General features: G+C 43.3%; 1 protein-coding gene across 1 annotated transcript in view; it reads right to left on the reverse strand.

Moving 5' to 3' along the window:
* The window catches only part of RASA3 (RAS p21 protein activator 3), a 131,822-nt gene that overhangs the window by 60,954 nt on the left and 46,513 nt on the right, over positions 1-24,355 (reverse strand). The window contains exons 2-4 of the mRNA XM_083501468.1: positions 23,415-23,532; positions 13,239-13,342; positions 5,784-5,878 (exon numbers count right to left, since the gene is read on the reverse strand). Coding sequence (XP_083357594.1) covers positions 5,784-5,878; positions 13,239-13,342; positions 23,415-23,532 — 317 coding nt within the window. The remainder of the gene's footprint in view (positions 1-5,783; positions 5,879-13,238; positions 13,343-23,414; positions 23,533-24,355) is intronic.

The raw sequence follows: 24,355 nt of genomic DNA on the forward strand, positions 1-24,355 counted from the left end.
CCAGAAAACAGCCTCCCAACATTACTGCTAATATGAATTGCCCCATAGTTGTTTGGGTTGAAGAGGATCAGCACTGAGTAAACAGCTTATAGCATGAAAAGCTGCATCCCAAACTGAAATGCCAGACTCAAAAACTGCATTAGTTTTCAACATCTCAGAAACTTTCTTGCCCACGATACATGCACACTTAACACCCTACTACTAACAAAGCAAGAGACATGAAAACTATTGTTTGTTAGATAAAGTGGTTACACCCTTTTGTTTCCTGGTTGGGTAACGGCCTGGGGGCCCGGAAATAGCTTTTTTCACTTTCACATCATCTGTGGTTACATTATAGTCAACAAGGCCTTTCTGATCTTGCAAATGATTAACTCGGTTCAAATAAGCTCTCTGCTAGATACATGTAAATAAGCTGAACAAGCCTTATTACGGCAACTACTGAACAATACCGACACTATGTATTTTTTTAAAAACGGTTTACAGTGGTCCTAAACACATCATTCTGCAAAGGATCCAAATAATTCCTCCGTTAAAACAGCCCTCACTGTTTTCAGTTATTTCTTAGAATGCAAGTGAGACTACATGAGATACAAATCAGAGATATAGACTATAATCAAAGTAACGTAGATGTGCACTTTTTAACACCAAAGCATGCAAGCTACAGAACCTTGTTTTGATAGGGTAGTTTCCTAGGAGAGTTGCATATACAACATTAAAGAAAATAAGGCAAAAGGCTTGCTGAATGTTGTCGTTAACTTCTCTGGAGCTGCTTCAGAGCCTTCACATTCCCTGCCAGGCCCTTCTGGGCCTGCAAAGCTATGGCCAAACCAATGATTTGAATACGTGTCCCAGCCAACCACCCACAAGATTGTTCTGTCCCAGCGAATGGCTCTATTCCTGCTTTTCTTGGGATCAGTCTCTGTGCCAAGGCCTGTAGACAAGAAAGAGCTTGCAGAGGCCTTTAGGAGAGGTGTGGAAGATCATGCCATGAAATCAAAGGCCTGACTCTCATTTTGCATGTCCAGGAATGGTGGCTCAACAGAGGGGTTCTCTACCAACTCTTATGGGGAGCCTCCACATTCCACTCTGTCCCTGGCAGGAATGACCTAATGCAAAAAATTGAGAGGGTCAGCTTTTGAACTGTGTTAAACTTGAAGTTTCATCTACTGCTTTCAATCGTGGTAAGGCTTTTTTCCACTCTAGGTCTTTCCTCCTGTTCAACTAAATACGCTGTTTGGTGGTTTGAATCCATTCACAACAGTAGATTTCATGATACCTCCAAAGCAGGAGAGTGCAATTATTTGCCTCACGTCAGACTGGAGAGAGCAATGCTCCCAAAATCAATAAAGTATATAACAATATTCAGGCCTCAAAGAAAAAAAAATTGTTCAGAATCTGTTATTTCTCATTGCCAATTAATCAATCTGGATTTTACCATGTCATGCATCCAACTATTATTCTATTTATAACCATGACTTCATGTGGAACTAATGCCTATCTGGGGATTTTTCAGATTCTGGTTTTATTTGCCAGGGACATCCCACAGCAAGGGAGAGGAGCAAAGGGCACGGGTGCAGCAGTTCATAAATGGTAGTGTTGGAACTGGGATAATTTAAAAAAAAATGTTTAATGTGAAATTACAGGGAAACTCATAATTACCTTGTTCCGTCACTTCAAGAAAGCATGTTCCAATTTAAACTTTTGTTTTCTGCCAGGAGTGTTGAAACATGTTTTAATATGAAACCTAGGGAAATCCTGAGTAAAAACACTGAATGCATTAGTCCACTAAAATCCATCTCTATAATTTTTAGATATATATTACAAGCTAGCTCTGAAGGCATCCTGATGGGGGTAAAGATTACTGTGGCAAAAATTAGCCCAAGCAATGGCTAATCTCTGTTTGCACCATTTTATCATTTCAGTGAATGTCAAGCAGGCCTTGCATTAATTTCAGAATCATATACTTAGCAGGCATTAGTGACACCACGGTGTCTGGTGGTGAGAAAATGGATGGTGTGTGTGTGTGTTAAGAGGAGGCAAATCCTCTTGCTCAAGGTTTGTGCATGGTTCCACTTTCAAGCAGCCCACTGGTCCTTTCTGAAGTGGTTGTAAATGCTTCCAGGTCAGGTATATGTCTTTTGTCGAGCGTTTGGTTCCTTTTACCTTCCTGTGGCATCTGACCCAAGCCTGCTGGTTTCTGCCTGCCACCCTTCCCTGCATCCTGCTTCTAGGTGCAGGTTATACCAGGCAATGTATTCTAAGAAGCAATTCCAAGGGACAAACTCTCTGTTCCACTTCAGTCACACGTGACAAAGAAGAGGATAATTTACAGCAGAAAAGGGATAGGAGAAAGGGTTATCTAACTCTTACCCAGACACCCTGGAAATCTTCTCCAGCTTTTTCCTACTACACAAGAAGTTTGTCTGCCAAACATGGGCCCAGAACCTCATGAGGGAAAAAGCAACTTGTGGGGTATTTCAGGGGAATGTAGCTGGTAGGGGAAGGTTTAAGCACCCTCTTGTCCTTCACCTGCTTTCCGCCCCCCTTCTTAGAGCCTTTGCAATGAAGAAGGAACCACTGGGACAACACTGAATGTGGTCCTCCCTATGCTTTGATCTTCTGACAAACTGTGCTTGGAATTGTTAGAAACCCTCCAAATCTTCTTGCCAGTACTTGGCTCAACTTTGTTTCAGCTGCCTGCAGTTCAGCCCTTAAAGCATCCAGTCAACCCAGAGTCTAAGGTCCTAGTAATGTCACACTTGGTGCTGGAGGAGACTCTTGAGAGTCCCATGGACTGCAAGAAGATCAAGCCTATCAATTCTTAAGGAAATCAGCCCTGAGTGCTCACTGGAAGGCCAGATCCTGAAGCTGAGGCTCCAATACTTTGGCCACTTCATGAGAAGAGAAGACTCCCTGGAAAAGACCCTGATGTTGGGAAAGATGGAGGGCACAAGGAGAAGGGGACGACAGAGGAAGAGATGGTTGGACAGTGTTCTCGAAGCTACCAGCATGAGTTTGACCAAACTGCAGGAGGCAGTGGAAGACAGGAGTGCCTGGCGTGCTCTGGTCCATGGGGTCACGAAGAGTCAGGCATGACTAAACAACAACATCGCACAGCGCTGTTGCTTTGGTATAGGTACCAAATCGTCACAACTGCATGAATGAGATTTACTTTACAAAGAAAAACTCTTTGGTAAATATAAATTTAGTATTTTATTTTAGTGTATATCTTCTCTTGCTTTAAGCATCCCACTCAACAGTACTAGAAAGTTGTACTTTTCTGTTAGGAAAATAGGCCAGCACATTTTACACATAATGGACAAGAACACTGTACAAACTATTCCACTCGAAGTAAACGCTTATCACTGAGCTCCAAATGTAGCTTCAAGAAGTTGGGCTTTTACAAAGCAAAAAATAGAGGAAGTGATAAACAGCACAGAAATAGTACTGCGTTTATAATTAGGATTTGGAGCCTAACTAGAATTTTAAACACAAAACATTTGCAACAAGACACAAGAGCTTGAGTTATAAATAGCCAGCGGTCTCCTGGAAAGTAACACTGGACAAACATTTCCCACAGCTTCAATATGTTGAGATGGTACAGCAAATATCAACAGTGACATGGGCTGTATAAATATTGGCTCACTCCACATGATAAAGAGAAATCTGCATTTCCCACAGGAAGCAAACATTAGCACTGTCTGGGTCTGTGAGTGTGCCCGTGCATGAGCATGTGTGTGTTTAACTACTGCTCTTAAAATTATCTGAGGCCAATATCCAGTATTATTTCATGTGCACTAAAAAGAGGTAAAGGGAAAGGACCCCTGGACGGTTAAGTCCAGTCAAAGGCGACTATGGGGTACGGCGCTCATCTCACTTTCAGGCCGAGGGAGCAGGCATTTGTCCACAGACAGCTTTCTGGGTCATGACTAAATTGCTCTTCTAGTGCAATGGAACACCATGATGGAAACCAGAGCACACGGAAATGCCGTTTACCTTCCCGCCACAGTGGCACCTATTTATCTCCTTGTACTGGCGTGCTTTTGAACTGCTAGGCTGGCAGAAGCTGGGACAGAGCAACGGGAGCTCACTCCGTTACGGGGATTCGAACCACCAACCTTTTGATTGGCAAGCCCAAGAGGCTCAGTGGTTTAGACCACTAATTACCCCCTCGTACACTTTTCACAGCCTTTTTGAACAAGTAACCTACATAGCTGATTAGTAGTTACTCATTTGCATAATGCCACCAATAAACATGGCACTTTAAAGAGTTCCCTAGAACTTCCCCTCAAAATTTCAGCTTCTAGAGAGGTTCTTGCAATTTTGAGCAGGGACCACTGTGTTGCTCTGGTTGTACTCCAACCTAAAATGACACTTCCAGAAGATGGCATTGGGCGATGCCTGCTCAGTCTCTTGACTTTTTGGCTGTAGAGTGCCACTGTGGTTTAATTCTGTCCCCAACAATGTTTAGCATCTATAATATGGAACTGACGGACAAGTCATTAAAGGCTTTGGAGTGAGAGGTCATCAGTGTGCCAGTTACATCCGGCTCTATTTCTCTGTACAGAGTCAGACGAGGCTGTGCAGGTCTTGAACCAAGGCTTGGTTTGGTGAGAGTGAATCCTGATAAGACAAAGGCCCTGTGGGTAGGTAGTTCCCAGATCTGGGACTTGAGGAGGCTGCTGTCTGTCCGGAATGGGGTTGAGCTCCCTCTGAAGCCACAGGTCTGGTAGTCTGGACGTGCTCCTAGAGCAGGAGTGGGGACTCTTTGGCCCTCCAAAGGGCTGAGCTATAACTTCCATCACCCCTGATGATAGGCCATACTTGCTGGGGTTGATGAGACTAGTAACATCTGGAGGGCTAAAGGTTCCCCACATGTATCTTCAATCTTTTCAGACCCAGGTCCCACTTTTAACCATTTGGGGACCTATTTCTTAGTCTTTTACCATATATTTGCAAGGTGGTCGTGCTCCTATTGTGACCCACCTTGGATCAAGCCATGACCCAGCTATGGATCCCAACCCATCAGTTGAAGATTTGTGTGTTAAGAGGCTTCTCCTGTACAGACCTGCCTGGTGAGTCAGGTCTACCAAGGGATCTCTCTTGGCAGTGGACTCTTATAGCAGTAGCTGAGGTCTGCTATATGCAAGGGAGAGCCTTCTTAATTATGGTGCCCCAGTTTTAGAATCCCTTCCCCTTCGTGATATGGCTTCTGTTCTTTTTAGATGAAGACCCTGGTTATTTGCCCAGTCTTCTTCTGGTGGAATACCAGTATTGGTATTTTTAAAGTCGGCAGCTCATCACGTACCTGCCTTGTTTATAGTAACTGTCTTGTGCATCTGAAACTGTTTTCCTTGCAACCTGCTTTGAAGTTGCCGTGCAATGAAAAGCAGGTAAGAAATGCTTTAAATAAGGAAATTATTCTACATAATAATGAAGATTAGTTGCAGGCTGCAGCAGCTATTTAACAAAAGCAAGCACACAATGTTATCAGAGGCACTGTACGATTTCCTCTTTCCACGCAGAAGGAAATATGGTTGTTTGTGCAGATACCACTACCAGATTAATATATGCCTCTTACAACATTTTATAAAATTAACTTCTTGGAGCTAGTCTGCACAGAACTGCTATTATGCAGAGAGTACTTGAGACACCCTACAAATAACCCCTACCTGCTGTTCACAAGTAAAAAACTAAAGGGATCCAACAGCTATTCCATTTGAATTGTTAAACTCACAATCACTGGGCAGCTTATGATATAGCAATGAAAGAAATAATCTTACCTGTACTTCTGAATCTGCATCAACATGTTGCAGCTGAAACCAGGTGTCTCTGTTATGGTACTTTTGCAAATCTTCTTTCAATATTGCTACTTTTCCTGAAAACACATCAAATTATAAAATATCATGCTGAGTACATATAGGCATCTCAATATACATTTCAGGGGAAATGTTCAGTTCAGAAAAACAACTGTACCAGTCTTCTATGGACAGGACATACTGTATTTTTCCATGTATAAGATGCCCCCATGTAAAAGCTATTTTTTTAGCACAAAATCAAGAAATAAATATTTTACACAAAAAACAGAACAAATTTGATATTTTATTAAATATTCAAAACACCGGTATATTTAGTACTGTATATTTAAACATCAAACAGAACAGCTTTACCAATATATTTAGTATCGTAATTACAGTAGGTAAAATTTTTTTTGGGGGGGGGCTAGTCAGCATCGGGACGCAGGTGGCGCTGTGGTCTAAACCACAGAGCCTAGGGCTTGCCGATTGGAAGATCGGCAGTTCGAATCCCCGCAACGGGGTGAGCTCCCGTTGTTCAGTCCCAGCTCCTGCCAACCTAGCAGTTCAAAAGCACGTCAAAGTGCAAGTAGATAAATAGGTACCACTCTGGTGGGAAGGTAAACGGCGTTTCCGTGCGCTGCTCTGGTTTGCCAGAAGCAGCTTAATCATGCTGGCCACATGACCCGGAAGCTGTACGCCGGCTCCCTCGGCCTATAGAGCAAGATGAGAGTGCAACCCCAGAGTCATCTGCGAGTGGACCTAATGGTCAGGGGTACCTTTTTTTTTTTTAGTCAGCATTAGGTATAAGATCTGGAGCAGCGCTGGCGCTGGTACAGAGCCAGGCAGCAAGAGCGTGTCCCTGACGGCCGGGAACTGGTTGGTGCCGCAATGCAAGAATCATAGCTAAAGAACCCTTTAAGAGGGAATTTGTATGCTGCAGAAGTCAAACTGCTTTTTTCTACTCCACTCTCAAACATCCAGGGGAGCGAACTGCCCTCTGCCCCTTGGGACCAAACGGTCTGCCCGCTGCCTCCCCCCAGCTGTAGGGAGGCTCAGTGGGAGGAGGCAGGCAGACTCTGGAGGCCCCGTGGTGTACCCTGCCCCTATGGGCGGATCGTCCCGCCCCAGGCGCCAGAGCGGATTCCTCCGCCACTGTGAGGAGCTGCGACTGCCAGAGCTGCCTGAGTGAGTGAATGGGGGGTCTGGGTAGCCAGGGGGCAGCTGAGGGAACCGGGTGGAAGGGACAGTGTCCGGAGTGGGGGCAGTTGGGGGGAGGAGTACCAGACCAGGGTTTGTCATGAGGCCAGTACAGTGGTACCTCAGGTTACATACGCTTCAGGTTACAGACTCTGCTAACCCAGAAATAGTGCTTCAGGTTAAGAACTTTGCTTCAGGATGAGAACAGGAATCGTGCTCTGGCGGCGCAGCAGCAGCGGGAGGCCCCATTAGCTAAAGTGGTGCTTCAGGTTAAGAACAGTTTCAGGTTAAGTACGGACCTCCGGAACAAATTAAGTACTTAACCAGAGGAACCACTGTAGTGAGGAGAGGCTGGGGGGAAAGAATATGGATGGCAGTATGTATTTATTTATATATTTAATTGCAACATTCCATGTATAAGACGACCCCCAATTTTAAACTTTGGGGGGAAATATCGCCTTATACGCAGGAAAATACGGTAACTTAAACACAGATTGTTTCTTACAGGTCTCTCTACACAGTAAACACTACTTTATTTGGCAAGTTTCTCCCTGCTTTTAAAACTTATTTAGACACTCTTATTTGTAGTAGTGTAATGTGTAATCTCACTGTATACAAGTTGTACAAGTGGCAATAAAGTATTTCAGTCTGAAGCATTTTTTTGTTGCTGACTTGACTTCCATCTAATGGTACTAGCATGACTGACAGAATTAATCAACCATGCTGTTACAATTCATTACAAATTTGTTCAAGATTCTAATATATAATATAAGCAAAGTTTAAAGGGAAGGTTTTTTTAAAAAGTTAATTGACATGGCTTCCTGGCCCAAACGTCAGGCTAAGTTGAAGATAATTTAATTTTTGGCGGGGAAAGGCATAAACTTGCTGTTGACACCACCTATTCCCAGGTCATGATTGTCTGGTGTTAATTTCAGGTTTAGCACTCTGCAAAGTTATGCATTCAGATATGCTGTGCTTAAATTTCTTTTCCTTTATCATTCGCTTTGGTAAACGAATCTACATTTTACTACTGTCCGGAAGGGAAATGGTAAAAGAAAAAATAGAAAACAGAACCAGCTTAGCATGATAAAACAAAAACTTAACTACAGTATGTCTGAAGAATTCCATATATAAAACGAAAGCAGGCGCTTCCACGATTTTGAAAATTAATTAATCCAATTGAAGGTTCTGCCTCACTCAAGCTTAGGATTTTTCTTACGCGGAACCAAGGCATCTATAAACGCAGCAATGAGCTTTTCAGTTCCTATAGGTTTCCTATGAAAGCACAGGACCCAAGTCAACAGACAAATCTTATCAAGTGACAGGCCATGCTATCTATATTGGCAAGTACTGCATTCATGTGATAAGAAACCTGCCTGCAATAGCTGATCTGAGATAACCTTTTCACCATAAAACCAAGTGGAACGGATGTCACTTGAAAGAATACCCTTCTTTCTTCCTGACTTCTACTTTCCTTGGGTGTTCCGTTTTGTTTTTAAATCACAGATTTCAGAGGGTCTTGAAACCAAAGATTGTGTTTAGACAGGGTTTATGTAATTTTTGCTGTGCCAGATTTCCCCCCCCCACACACACACTTTAGGTTTAAATTTGTTTTTGCCAAAAAGAACATGGCTTTTTCTTTTTAGCAGATGGGGCAATGTTCTATCCAATCCGAGAGGTCCATATTAAAAAGGGTGGAGGGGAGACTGCATAATATAGTTATATGGCAGTGAAATTATATGATGATGATGATGATGATTAATAATATACCACCCTATACCTGGGGATCTCAGGGAGGTTCACAGAATAAAATCAAGATATAAAACCACAAAATACATAATAAAAAATAAAAGAACAAGTCAATAGCTCCCCCCCCCCAAAAAAAACACATTTTAAAAGGGCAAAGGATGTAAATCAGATCAACCAAAGGCCTGGTTAAAAAGGAATGTTTTTGCCTGATGCCTAAAGGTGTATAATGAAGGCACCAGGCAAACTTCCCTGGGGAGAGCATTCCACAGATGGGGAGCCACTGCAGAGAAGGCCCTTTCTCTTGAGGAGGAGGCACACAAAGGAGGGCCTCAGAAGATGATCTCAGGGTCCGGGTAGGTTCATATGGAAAGAGGCAGTCCTTGAGGTATTGCGGCCCTTAGCCGCTTAGGATGGTAGCTAGACACACCCAGTGATAATACCTTCAGAAACTGCATTTCTGCTAGGTATCTTTTTGGATGCACAAAGCTGTCAGGATTTCATAGAATTTCACAAGGGAATCACATGGCTATTTTCTCATAGATCAGCCACTGCATCAGCTCCTTTGAGATGCTGATAGGACATAATGCGCTATCACAGAGTCTGACCTGCAAGTTACAATGATTGGGCTCTAGGGCAGTGTTTCCCAACCGGTGTTCCGCGGCACACTAGTGTGCCGTGAGACACCGGCTGGTGTGCCGTGGGAGGAAGGCGGGCGAGTCGGGCGGTGAGAGGCGGCGGCGGCAGCGAGGATCCACGTCGAGCCGGGGGCGGCTCCGCGGTGCTGGTGCCGAGCGGCGGGGCAGCGCGCGCAAAAGGGAGGAGCGCGAGACAGCGGAGGAGGAGGAGGCCGGCATGTCCGGGCAGCAGCAGCAGCAGCAGCAGCAACTCCCGGCGACGGCTCCTCCTCCGCCCGCTATCGCCGCCACCACCACAACAGCCGCTGCCGCCGTCCCTCAATCCCTCGCTCTGCTGCCTCCTCCCACCCCGGCAAGGGGAAGGGAAAAAACTTTAACTTTTGTGCGTCCCTCCCGGCGTGACGCTGCGCGCTGACGTCACGGGGCGGGGCTTTAATGGTGGTGTGCCGCGAGATTTTTTCCCGGTAAACAGGTGTGCCGTTGCCCAAAAACGTTTGGGAAACACTGCTCTAGGGTAGACCCAACCAAACCAGCCCGTCAATTTCTGGCAATACTGTCTTCCAGCAGTTTAGAATGCAGTTGCTACAAGCAGTATCCTGTTGAACCCAGGCTCTATCATAAGCCAGTCTAAAAGTTATGGTGAAGAGAAAAGTCTCAAGTTTGGACTTAGGAGTTTCCAACATGAATAAAAGCTTTAAATTCTGATTTGTCTCTCTGCTTTGTAAATTAGGCCAGAAATAATTGCATATCTGTCACATGAAGGACACCCAGTATAAGGATTCCTTTATTCCTTCAGAGAAGTGCTAAACAATCAGATGATGTAGCATGTTTCCTGTTTTCAACTGAAGGTCACAGATGCCAAACTGTTTATTGCAGCCCTGCTGAGAATTCTGTTATTTGGCTAATCTCTAGGTTTGGCCTGAGGTTCTTCTGAAGTCCCTTCCTGACACATCTAAGTTTTATACTGGTTTTCTCTTGAGCGGTTTACCAGATTAGTAAGGGGACATTCAAAATACATTCACATGTAAAGTTCCCGATGCATAGGACTGATATAGATCTTTCTTTCTTTCTTTCTGTTCTAACACAATGGCCAAGTTCAGAAGTTCCAATCTTGACTTAACTCAAGATATGCACCAGTTTAATATGAAACAACATGAAGCCACGCTGCTCAGCCATTCACATGAGCAGCTAACCAACTCAGGACACCACAGTTAATCATAGATCCCCATTACACATGAAGGGGGAAACTATGGTTAATGGCTTCCTAACAAAGCCGGAATATGGAAGTCAACTTTAAACCACAGCTTCATTCTCTGGGCTTGCTTGCAAAGCCATTAACCATAGTTTTGCAGTTCAGATGTAATGGGCAGCTATGGTTAGCTATGGTTTCCTGGCTCATGGAAATGAAGGAAGGAAACAGCTGAAGGTGCCTGAAGCTCGCATGTTATCTCCCTTTATGAAACCCAAGATTTTCATTATCTGAACATAGGCAGAGAAAACACACACACACACATCTTATTTTTGTGAACAAGAGCAGTTTTTAATATTTAGAATTTAAGCAGAAGTTTGGGATCGCAGAGTGCTTTATTCAATTCATCACATTACAATTCTCATGGGAGCTGAGAGACTGGAGAAGGCAGTCATCAGTGACATCTTGTTAGCGAACATATGAAGCTCTATATTAGAATAAGACTATTAGTGGTTCTGGGACGTGGGTGGCGCTGTGGGTTAAACCAGAGAGCCTAGGACTTGCCGATCAGAAGGTCGGTAGTTTGAATCCCTGTGACGGGGGGTGAGCTCCCGTTGCTCGGTCCCTGCTCCTGCCAACCTAGCAGTTCGAAAGCACCTCAAAGTGCAAGTAGATAAATAGGTACTGCTCCGGCGGGAAGGTAAACGGTGTTTCCGTGCGCTGCTCTGGTTCGCCAGAAGCAGCTTAGTCATGCTGGCAACATGACCCGGAAGCTGTATGCTGGCTCCCTCAGCCAATAAAGCGAGATGAGCGCCGCAACCCCAGAGTCGTTCACGACTGGACCAAATGGTCAGGGGTCCCTTTACCTTTTCCTATTGGTGGTTCTAGCTCATTACTATCCACTCTTCTCCAGCATGACTCAGGCACATTCCTGCCCTGTTCCAATACATAATACCTCAGATTCTGGGAAATAAATCTAGAATCTTCAGCATACAAAGTATAACTCTATCATAAGCTAAAATGATAATAATGTAATGTGTGCAATGGCTCTCCCATTCAAGTCTACTCTGAAAGTTGGCTATTGGTCATTAATGTCACAACATGACATAAACAGGGGGGGAGGGAGCTGAAAGAGGTTCACACATTGTGACCACACATTGCAGATAGCAAAGTGACTATCTATTAAGTACCTGTGAACACTTCGATAGCCACATTTCAAACTATTTTCCTGAAATAATGAAGAAATATAATGGCATTTCTCCAAGCAACAATACATTACACAATTTGACCGCTGTCAAAATGCTGGTGTGACTTCCTCAAGACAGAACTACCTCCTTAAAGGAAGGCATCTGAAACTCCACATAACAAATACACATTTGATGTTGTTCTATAAATCAACAGCCTTCATTGTCAGGAAAATGAAAGCATATTGACAAATAACACCATAAATTCCAGGTCATCCATTGTTATCTGTTCGCCAACCAGCTTCTCAATTTTTGGATTTGTCACTTATGTTGATTAAGCACAGGAAATGTGATCAAGTTGCGTTTGGGGGTTCCATGTCTGACTTTGTATTCCTCAGTATGCAAACCATAGCACAATAAAACTGGGTGGGGTGGGGTGGGGGTTGGCATAGAGATCAGAGAGGAAACAGGCAGCTCAGCTGACAGTCAATGAAGCGACATTGAATATTTCACTGTTCTGAAATTGTCTTTTAGTGTGTTGGGTTTCCCAATAAATACAAAACTTCCTTAGACAGTAAGGGCAGGTTTTGATTTTGATGGGAAAAGGAAGCCTTTGCAAAATTTCACACAACGGGAAACAATTTTTTAAAGATGCCTCCCACTGAAAAATTGCCCTATATCTGACATTAGGCACTTATGGGCCCTTATAAACTAACTCACTATGCTTGGTCATGGCAATATTTTTAGACACGGTGCATTTTTACCTCTTTCATCCTGTTCCAGAATACTGAATGCTGATTTCTCTTTCGTTTTATAGTTTATGTTGCAATACCTGCTGCCTTCCTCCCCCCGCCCCCTCTCCAATTTGGTATCTTACAGGCTCCTCAAGTGCCAAAGCAGTACGTTCACACACAACCACCCCCATGCACTGCTTTACTATGAAAACACACAATGATTATAGAGCTGAATTTATCGTTTATTTAAGCTGTAAGGAGAATCAAATATTTCAATTACCAATTCTGAAAGTTTATGCTTATGAAAACAAGAGTTTAAAATTAAAGCATCCATTCGGCAATAAGCAGGGCTGACTAATCCCTTTATCCTTCTTAACAGATAAATTTAAACCATGCAGTTCATAGCATGTTCAAGTAAATTCTTTATTTTTTTTAAAAAATGGTGTTTTAAAGTTGTTTTTACGTCACACTGAAATAAGAAAAAACAATGAATGCGCTTTTTTTCTTCTTTACCTCTATTATATAGAATTTTCTTTAAACCCACACAAACTTAAAACTCGACCATAATTAACAGCATGCTAAAATATTCATTGTACCCCTAAAAAGAAAAAGAATTCACAATCCTAGTCATGTTCACTGCCACATGTAAGAAATGTCAGAATGCACAGAACTGCTCCTGCTGGGGAACAATTTGGAGGTTATAATTGAATTTAAAAACTGAAGTAACAAGGGAAAAAACCAACAACACATACCAATAATTGAATCCCTGCGGAAGACATCTCTATCAAAAATGTAAAATGACAGATGACGAAAACTTCGTGGAATTTCACAGTAGAAGTCTTCTCCATAAAAGGGACTGCGTAAAACAAAACAAAAAATGAGAGTATTTAGAAACAGGAAATCAACAATGAAGTTCTGGTCTACGTAATGCAGTTGCCTGATGATGACAAGCTACTCTTGCTGTACTCCCATTCCTCCCCCCCCCCCCATACATTTATCCCACTTGCTTCCCTATAGGCCATCAATGCACAAAGACCCCGCCCAGATTACCTGTATGCACAGGTGGTATTGAAACGGACATGCCACTCTTCCCAACTACTTTGCATGTTTTAGCCAAGGGAGAGGGGGAAGCAGTATGTCCCAAATGCATTGCCTCCCACATCAGAAGCCAGCTGCATCTTCTCCATCATGCTTCGTCTTCCAAGTGAACCCAGCTGCCTTTCCATAGATGTTATGGAATACAGTATGCATGCAGGCTTATTCTTTGCGCTACTGCAAAGGCTGAGATGCAGTGCAAAGCAATTTGCACTATACAATATATTTTCATAATCAAAATATTACCCCCCGTAATTGTTTCTCAATGAAGAAAAACTGAAGACAAGAAAGAGGAATGCTTACACAACCAAAATTTGGCAACTGCGACATATCAGGCCATATCCAATGAGCCATATTCAATGTTCCAGTGGTGCAATAGACTTCCATGGGTGCAATGGGGCTTCCTGTTTTGTTTTGTTTTGTTTTGTTTTGTTTTGTTTTGTTTTGTTTTGTTTGAGAAACTTTGGAAGCCCCACTGCTCCCAGTGAACCCTACTGGATGCAACCTGAAGTGATGCATCGCCACATATTTTCTAATGATGCACAAGTGCTACATAGACAGAAGACAGGACACAATCAGTTAGGTTTAAGAATCAGATATGATTCAGGACAGACATAAAACTCCATCTAGACAAGAAAAATGTTAAGAGGCTCAAATGACTTTTTTTCTTGAATTCTACTAACTGAGGGCAGGGCAGGGAGACTGAGACCCCCCACCCCAGAGTGATAATTAACCCTGGAGACAGATTAACTGACCCCCCATTTCACAATTTTAATGTGAAATAATTGTGCAAATAAGACTACAAATAGCTACTTGCGCTTTGCTGCCAACATATTCCAACAATATGAGGCCCATCAATAAAACCAAATCATGAATCAGAAGCAGCTGTTGCGAGTCTGCAAATATGCATTTAAAGTAAAAAAATTCTACTGAATAGGTTGTAAAAACTGGCCACATTTGGGCAACCCTATATGTCGGGTTTAAAAGACTGAGAGAAGAACAAGCCATTCGGCCACTCACATGTCCTCTGTAGAAACTATGGCCAACAGCTTTGGAATAAATAAGGCTATAAAAAGCCATGGTTTCAAGTTGGCATAATATCGTGACTTGTTCTGAAACCATGAAACACAATTTTCTGGTTAAGAAGAAAGGGGAATTATAATAATTATTGGTTTGTTCTCTCCTGTCACGAGGAGAGGAGTTGCTGGCAGAGTAAAGAGGTGTGTGCTTTGAGTATTCGCCAAAGATTGCCAAATGCAGCTCTGCGGGGAGGGAATTCCACCATTGAGGAGCTACCACACAGAACGTCATCTTCCATGTCACATGCATTCCAACTTCTAAGGGTGGCACAACTAACCCCTCTGTTGATCTTACCACCCCAGAGATAAGAGATAGGGAAGGAGGTGGTCTCTCAGGTATTTGGGGCCTAAGTTGTCCTAAAATATATGCTAACAATCTATATACAACCTGAATATTATTTGTAAAGCATTGATAGCAGTCAATAAGTTGAAATCATGTTATTGCATACTGGAGTGGGGGGCGGGGCACGGCATATATATTTTTTCTGGCTTCCAGGTTGTTACAGATTTTACAATGATTATATTCACTTGTTTGAAAAGTTATGCAGCAGAACTGTAAAGAAACGATAACTAGCATTCATTAGGAACAAACTCACATTAATTTGTTTCTGGGAAAATCCCTAAAAATTACTGAATGTTCAATGGAATTTAAAAGCACCTAGCTTTCGCTGCATCATGCCCTTAATTTTAAGCAATATTAATGGCCTATCAAAACGAGACCTAGTTCAACATTTTATTTGTTTGCACCTTGATAATTCAAATTCATCTTTATCAGGATGAATGCACATTTCTGGGGCAGAATGTTAAATTTCAATTCACAATTTATTTATTCATCTATTCCCCAAGGAAAGGAAATGTACTGAAATGTGACATCTGCTTTGAAGACTGGATATAAGAATAAATGTCGGAATGTACGTTTGTGACACAAATGAAAATCAAAATCCACTTTATTTTCCATGTGTATATGGACAAGCAAATTAGCAGCAAGTGGAAGCCAGGATTTTTTGCAGGCTTATTTGCAAATCTGTCTTTAATTTGAAAGTTACCGTATTTTTTGCACCATAACACTCACTTTTTTCCTCCTAGAAAGTAAGGGGAAATGTCTGTGCGTGTTATGGAGGGAATGCCTACAGGTGGCATGCCTACGGATTTTCCTCCTCTAAAAACTACGTGCGTGTTATGGTCGGGTGCGTGTTATAGAGCGAAAAATACGGTATTTCTCATTTTGATTGTGTCTGCTGCTCTTGCCAACAGCTGTCATTGCCATCATTCACAGAAACTGAAGGAGCTGTGGCTGGGAAAACAGTGAAAGGTTCTTTTCCCATTAAGTTTTGTATACATTAAAAAAAAATATTGATGATCCAGTTTAATTGATGATCCAAGTGCAATGATAGAAAACGGTTAAATATGTGGGTGTAACAGTCTGCATTCCTTAACTGCAAACCTTGTCAGAGTTAATCTTCTAACCCCAGAAATATAATGAAATTTAGCAATTACAGGTAAATCCCACAACTGACTTCTTGACGGAGTCTATGGAATTACTCTCAGTAGTAAGTGGCTTCTTGCGGCGCCTTAACCAAAATGGCTTAAGGAACTTAAAACTTTAATAACGCTTAAAACATTTTGCATGACAAGCTCTGTCACAACATTCAGTCTCTCAGACGACAACCATTCACTCCGTTTAGGAATCATAAAAAATTGCGTCTAATTCTCAACTAGAGATTTAAAAAGCAGACTTGATGTTTATTGTGTTACTCGCGTTTGCGATGGGAATGAGGAAGAAAAAATGTATATATATATATATAGTGACTAATAATGGAGCATCCCAAATAGAATTGCTTACATGTGGATTTTAAGTGTGCTTTTAAAAAAACAAAGTCATTAAAATGCCACAGAAAATATTACATCCTCTGACTGGTCTACAATGTTTAGAAATGCCTGATTCATTCTCTTGGAACAAATGAAAAGTACTTCCTAGCAACTGTGAGCTACATGCAAATATAAAGGAAATTAACAGGGCTGTGGAAAAGGTGCCTCCTGCAACTCAGGGACACTTCCATTCATATACCCATGACCTCAGCCCAACTCCTGCTAGCGACTAAGTGGCTTCAGTTAGGGTTGCTGATCCATGGTAGAAATCGAGAGATGTATCCTGCCAATTCAACAGGTCTCAAATAAGCTTCCTCATTGAAGAAGTAGCAGCAGCAGCACACCCCCTCCACCAAAAAAAGTACTCTCCCAAATTCAGGAAGGGAACTCTGAGATAGCATTCTTGAAGAGAACAAGGGGCGGCTTCAGGAAGTCATTTTTGCCTTTTCACTCCATGGACAAGCAAAACAAGGCCACTGAAGCTGCTGTAATGTTGAATCCTAGGTTCCCTACAAAACTGTCAACAGTCAGGCTGCATCATTCTAAAGGGGGCGGGCATACAAGAATGAATAAAGAACATGAGTTTCACAAAAGATACGGCCAAAATTAGAGATGCATAAAGGTAAAGGGACCCCTGACTGTTAAGTCCAGTTGCGAACGACTCTGGGGTTGCAGCGCTCATCTCGCTTTACTGCCCAAGGGAGCCGGCGTTTGTCTGCAGACAGATTCCGGGTCATGTGGCCAGCATGACTAAGCTGCTTCTGGTGAACCAGAGCAGCGCACGTAAACACCGTTTACCTTTCTGCCGGAGCGGTACCTATTTATCTACTTTGCATTTTGACGTGCTTTCGAACTGCTAGGTTGGCAGGAGCAGGGACCGAGCAACGGGAGCTCACCCCGTCGTGGGGATTTGAACCGCTGACCTTCTGATCGGCAAGCCCAAAAGGCTCAGTGGTTTAGACCACAGTGCCACCAACGTGACACTAGAGAAATATGGCATCCCCATATTTGGCTGAAAAATGATTTTAAAAATTGCAAATATTTTTCCCCCTAATCATGCTGAAGATCCTTGGGACAAGCAGGTCTTGGTGGGCAACGTTCCACCCCACACTTGGAACGCATTATTATTATTTTTTAAGAGCTGCAGATTTATTTGCTCCAGAGTCTCAGACGCTGAGAGAAATGCCAGCATCCATTATCGTAAGGTGCAAAAGGCAGCCAACCTAGCATAGCCTGGAGGGAGGAAGGACTGGCCTGGGTGGTCTGGGAGCAGAATGGAGGAAGCCAGCCTCCTCAAGGGGACTGGGATTGCCTCAATGCTGCTGGACATCATTCAAACACCATTTACTTCTAATGCTTGCTACAACCCATCAAAATATCAAAGGACATGGTGGAATCTTTGAAGCTTTTCTTCTTGACTGAAGCAAAAACCAATCCTATCAGTGGCCAAAAAGATCTGTTCAGAGAATAAAATCCTTTAAACAGTAATCATAAAAGAACACTCTTGAGTAAATTTACCTCTGGACTAGCTCCAGCAATGAATTCATGTCCTTCCCAGGATAGCTTCATTATAAACGGGTTAACATTAATTTCTTGTGAGGAGGGAATTAATCTCTTAAAAGAAATTTAGATCAAATGTGAGTGTTTTAAATTTTGCAAAAATTAGGTTGGTATTCATTTGAATTTTATTAGCAGCTTTCAACAGTAATGCAAGAGATGAAATGCCATGGTGCACCTACAGCAGCAAAAACCGGAAACCTCTGTCTGCCCCAGCTGCAACAAAACATGTCTCTCCCCTATCTACAGCCACAGCAGGCGCTGTAACTCTCCAACAGTTCAACTTTACCCCCAAAGGCACACTTTTCCATTGTCTCCCAAGACAGACGGATACTGACAACACTATAACTTGTAAATCCTAGTATTTTGAATATACTTTTGCTTTCAATACTATTTCTTCCCTGCTCATCCAGCTACTTTTGAATTCTGGATCGCCTCAGCATTTCCCATTGCAGGATGGATGAATGAATGAGAGAGAAAGAGGGGGGGGGGAGAGAGAGGGGGGGGACATACACATACACACACCCAGCCTTGGATAGCAGGACTGGAAAAATCTGAGGTGCTGAGGGGTTATAAAAAAGCAAGGCAGGATAACTAGAAATTTATGAACTACAAAGTGTCTTGTGGCACATTAAAACAGTAACAAATTTATTATGGCATAAGCTTTCATGGATTAGTTTAAGCATTTTCTCAGCTCTGAATAGTGATTGCTCCTAAATATTTGATAGTAGCCTCTGGGTATTTGAAATCTTTTCAGCCCTGTTGTGACACACTTTCATAAGCAGTTCACCCGTTGGGCATGATGGTCTGGTTCAGAGCCAAGTAGAACTACTAGACAAAGTGGGAGGCAGGAACTAAAGCTACAGCTTTTGCAAAAGCTTTCTCCAGTATTCTTCTTTTCGCCATAAGAGGACTGACCAGCTACAACGTGAAAGAATACACACCTAGAGAATCAATTTCTGCAGAAGAACTTCACAACACGTGGCATTGTTGATAATTCATATCGGCAAATGTATACAGCGGTACCTCGGGTTACAGATGCTTCAGGTTACAGACGCTTCATTGTTACAGACTCCGCTAACCCAGAAATAGTACCTTGGGTTAAGAACTTTGCTTCAGGATGAGAACAGAAATCGCGCAGCAGCAGCACGGCAGCAGCGGGAGGCCCCATTAGCTAAAGTGGTGCTTCAGGTTAAGAACAGTTTCAGGTTAAGAGCGGACCTCCAGAACAAATTAAGTTCTTAACCCGAGGTACCACTGTATATGCTTATTCATAGGAGTTCAATATTTATGTATGATTCTACTTAACTTCCAGATTTGGTCCAAGCAGTTTATACAGCCAAAAAAACCCCAGACTCTCAATGAAGGAAAGTCTAATTTTATATTATATTATTTGCAACTGGCTTGGCTGACCTATTAGGGATGCATTTCATTTGTTAAACCCATTTTCTTGGTTAAATCCATCTAGGAGAAGGAAAACTCTTGATCCTTAACCTCCACTTCCTTGCAGGTTATCTTCAGGAGAAGAACAGGCTAAGGCAAGGGTTGGCAAAGGTTTTGTGGCTTAGGCCGGTTCACGGTCCTGCACACGTCGCGGTGGGCTGGAGTTTGTGTGTGTGCACGCATGCATGCATGCATGCGCAAATGCTATTTCCAGTGTTCCTTCCAGCGTGGAGGAGGCGTGCGCAGCTTCCCATTGGCTGTAGGAGCTTCCTGCAGCCAATGGGGAAGCCGGCCAGCATCGCAGAAGGAGGTCCCCGCTCTCTTCCGCGCTGGTTTAGCGCAGCACACAGGAGCCGACCGAGCGGGGGTTCCTGAGCGGACGGCGGGGGTCCATGGCTGGTTAAATGACCCCCATAGGCCTTAGGTTGCTGACCCCTGGGCTAAGGAGTAAGTAAAGTAAAGGGACCCCTGACCATTAGGTCCAGTCGTGACCAACTCTGGGGTTGCGGTGCTCATCTCGCTTTACTGGCCGAGGGAGCCGGCATACAGCTTCCGGGTCATGTGGCCAGCATGACTAAGCCACTTCTGGCGAACCAGAGCAGCGCACGGAAACACCATTTACCTTCCCACCGGAGCGGTACCTATTTATCTACTTGCACTTTGACGTGCTTTCGAACTGCTAGGTTGGCAGGAGCAGGGACCGAGAAACGGGAGCTCACCCCGTCGCGGGGATTCAAACCGCTGACCTTCTGATCAGCAAGCCCTAGGCTCTGTGGTTTAACCCAGTGTCACCCGCGTCCCCTACACAAATCCAGAGTAGAGTCCCTAAGACAATTGGACGGCTTCTTGTATGCCTCCTTCCAGCAACTCCTGCAGTCCAGCTAGTGCCAAATGTATTGCTTTCTTTTCCTTTGGACCATATCAGCAAGGCTGAGAGGGGGCTCGTGTCATCTGGGCAACCCAGGACCTCCATACACACTTGCCCAGGCTTGTGGTCACTTAGGTGCGTCTAATGCAGTGGTTTGACTTCACCCCCAGAGGCACACTCCACTGGCTCTCTAGACGGACCGATGGCTCTCACTTCCGGCACCATGCAACATGGCTATCTGCCTAGCTGCAAGTACTGAATAAGGATAACCTGATGCCACTATGTACCTTAGAATCCATGAAGGAGCAATGCAGATGGATGTAGCATTTATCTCTCCCATCTCCATTTTTTAAGGGTCTTGGATGGGATTTAGGGTGGGAAAGGGCTGAAAAAACGTGGAATCTTCCCAGGAAAAATGTCAAAACTTTCCGGTCTGTACAACCCTACCCTTAATGACATTTGCAACAGAATGTGCGCTCCTTAAAGCTTTGATTCCAACAGAGTGAAGAATGCCTAGATGTCTGCAATCTGCCCCAGTGAAGTGCAACATTAAGTAATTACCACTGGTCAGTCACGGCCGAAGTTCCTAAAGGAACTGGAGAACAGATGCAATTTCTGTTATCTGTCCAGGGTAAAACATGTTCTGCTTGAAGCTACCATTCCACACCACCTTTAGAAGTCAATAATTGGTTAAGAGGTATGGACCGGAACAGATACCTGTGCTCATCACTAACTTACATCGACAGCTACAGAGAGAGAGGAAGGGCTCATGTGCTATTGTCAGCCTGCTGTGGAAAATTACTCTGCAGTAGATAGTGGAAGGAAGCATGTATGTCCTCGAGCCACAAAAAGTTTTGCCTGCCTGTTAACTTGTTGTATAATTATTTACACACCAATAGCAACTTACAGGAAGCTTACAGCATTAAAAAAAAAGATAGAATATGTTCCTGCTTCATGGAGCTTAGCATCCAACATAAGAAGAAAACATAAGCATCCAACATAAGAAGAGCGAGAAAGAGTGGCAAGGGATGTGAACAAATATTCACATTCTTTCATTGGGATGGAGTTTCTATTCTTTTGATTCCTGAAATATAATGTTGAGCATGATGATCCAAATGGTCTCGCCGATGAGTAAACCTTTAACAAAATCTTTTGTTCCCTCTTACTGCACTTTGCAGAGACCTCTTAAACTCACTAAGGTTGTAATCCTGCGTGCGGTTAAATCAACAGGACATAACTATGCTTAATTGCAGCCTAAATGCATTTCAGCAGTTTCTGCAAGTAGTGACAGACAACCTTAATCATCCTTTCCTTTTTGATTCCTCCACTCCACCCTTGCTTGAAAAGGAAAGGATGTTCATTCTCAGAAAGTGGGTCAAGTCAGCACTGCATTCACCTGCTCTTGAGTTGTTCAAATTCTGTTGTGAGTGTCAGGTGTGGCCATCAAGAAAACTGAAGGGCAGACCCACTTCCGTGTGCCCCACCTCTGCCTAATTCCATTTTCGCTACTCCCATTTCTCAGCTCATAAGAAGCTCAGGAGAGAATGCATGTGAGAACTCAATCTGGGGGTTGTATTTTGGACTGGGGAGTTAGAAGTGGGTGGGTGGGTGAGGAACAGGTGTAGGTGGGAGACAGAGAAAAATAAGCATCGTGGACAAGTCATTAGCAGTTGAGAAAGTTATCGCATTACTAAAGCAAAGTTAGATGAAACCTGGGGGAAATCGCTTCAACAAGGGGCAGAGGAGACATGTTGGTGAAAACTGCTGCCTCTGCCATACACAGATTTCTGCAAAGGCTCTTACAGTATAATCCAGCACACATCTACACGAAATAATGATTTGCTCTGTTCAGTGGGGCTTACTCTCAGATTGCCACCTTGAGCTTTGCAAATTTGGTCATCCCTGCCCTTGCTAAGTTAGTGGGAAAGGGTATGCTAGAGAGAAAGACATGATGCTGGGGGGGGGAGAGAGAGAGAGGAAACATTCCCTGATCACATCTTGAGAGCTAAACGGGCTTTTGCTAGAAATAAGCACATCATGATTGCAGAGAAGCTACAACACACCAGTTTAATGTTATAGGAATGTCTAAAAATAACATTTCCCCCCCCCCTTCTTCCCTCCACCCCCAAAGGACTTATTTTCTCAATAGGAAAGGGTTATTGGATTAGTCCAGCAAAGTGACGTCAATGAAGACAATAAACCCTCCTGTGGGCCATTTTAATGATCTTTGAAATGTAAAAATACGGGAAGCTTCATCCTCTGAGCAAGAGAGAAGGATTCAATTGACAAGAGAGTTAAGGATTCACTCCTACACCCATGTACATGGGAAGAAGATTCACTGAACTCAATTGGACTTACCTCTGAGTAGACAACTATAGGAGTGCTCTGAAAAAACCTGAAGCATTTACTTGCAAGTTCCATGGATTTTCAACAGAAAAAGTGAAACCGTAACCACTCAACTACACTTCCCTTTGTCATGCCTCTGGCAGCCCCGCTCCCAATACCCGCAATCCACACTTTGGGTGGGGGGACACATTTGTAAAGGGGAACCTGTGACACACAAACAAGCCCCCCCCCCCATGATGCAAAACCCTGTATAACCGGGTTTAAATATGAGTGCTTATACCCAGAGCAGGCTCTTTCTCTTCAGATATGCCACCCCAATCTGTAGGTGGGGGAGAGGATGGGAAGAACCAACAAGCACAGCCCCAGTATCCCCCTCACACAACTCTTAAAATCACGTGAACTGCAACTCCCAAATAAGGCAGCAATTACCATCTCATCTAGTTCAGCCCTACCGAATGGGTTTTCTCAAGAAAATAACATTTTGTGTGTGTGTTTTTACAAGGAAAAATACAAGATGCCAGGATTCTGAGATACTACTGGGCAATTTATATAAGTGACAGAAGCTTGATGCAGTTCTTCTCCAGAAAGCAAAATAAGATATCTTGAACTCCAAATAAATGTACAGTAGAAAACTGCTAGGATACTTTTTAATTCAAAATAAATGTTGTTACCATAGTGATTTCTCCACTATTTTGGTCCTGAAAACCTCTTCCTGGTCCAGGTTTACAGTACAGTAGCAATCCCTCATCTTGTTTGGCCCTGGATACGTAGGAAGATTTTTAGCTTCTCCTAAAAAGAAGAAGAGGAAAAGAATTAGGGAAACGTATTTGGAGAAACAATGTATGGTTAAATTTTGGAATTCTTAAAATGTTGTCCCACTTGTGGAAGCTGGGAGGCAATCACCACCTAAAGGAGATGTTTCTATTGAATATACCTGAGTACTTTTCAGGTTTTTACTCCTATTGAATATACATTTAAAATGCCTAGTATTGTGGTTCAGCTATGGGATTACAATGGGGACTTGGGTTCGGCCTCTTGTCTAAAACCCCTGAAGAGGTAACAACACTGATAGGAATGGAGTACGGTAAACCCACAAGTTACGCACTTTTACCTTCCATACATTCAGCTTTACATGCTTGGCAATTTAAAAAATAAAATAAAATAAAATTTAAAGGAAGTGGGCGTCGAGGGAAGACTTTGGCAACTCCACCCGCCATTGAACCCAATGGACTTTGCCTACAGTGGTACCTCGGGTTAAGTACTTAATTCATTCCGGAGGTCCGTTCTTAACCTGAAACGGTTCTTAACCTGAAGCACCACTTTAGCTAATGGGGCCTCCTGCTGCCGCTGCGCCGCCAGAGCCCGATTTCTGTTCTCATCCTGAAGCAAAGTTCTTAACCTGAAGCACTATTTCTGGGTTAGCGGAGTCTGTAACATGAAGCGTATGTAACCTGAAGTGTATGTAACCCGAGGCACCACTATTTATGTGAATTTGGAGCGACCCCCAAAACATAACCCCTGCGTAAGTACTTACTGTACTCACTTCACACACACACACACAAAATCTCTGACCAGTTCAAACATTATCTAAAGCTCTATTGTGTCCCCTCCC

This window comes from Podarcis liolepis, assembly GCF_965112155.1.
Source record: "Podarcis liolepis genome assembly, chromosome: 4".
NCBI classification, from domain to species: domain Eukaryota; kingdom Metazoa; phylum Chordata; class Lepidosauria; order Squamata; family Lacertidae; genus Podarcis; species Podarcis liolepis.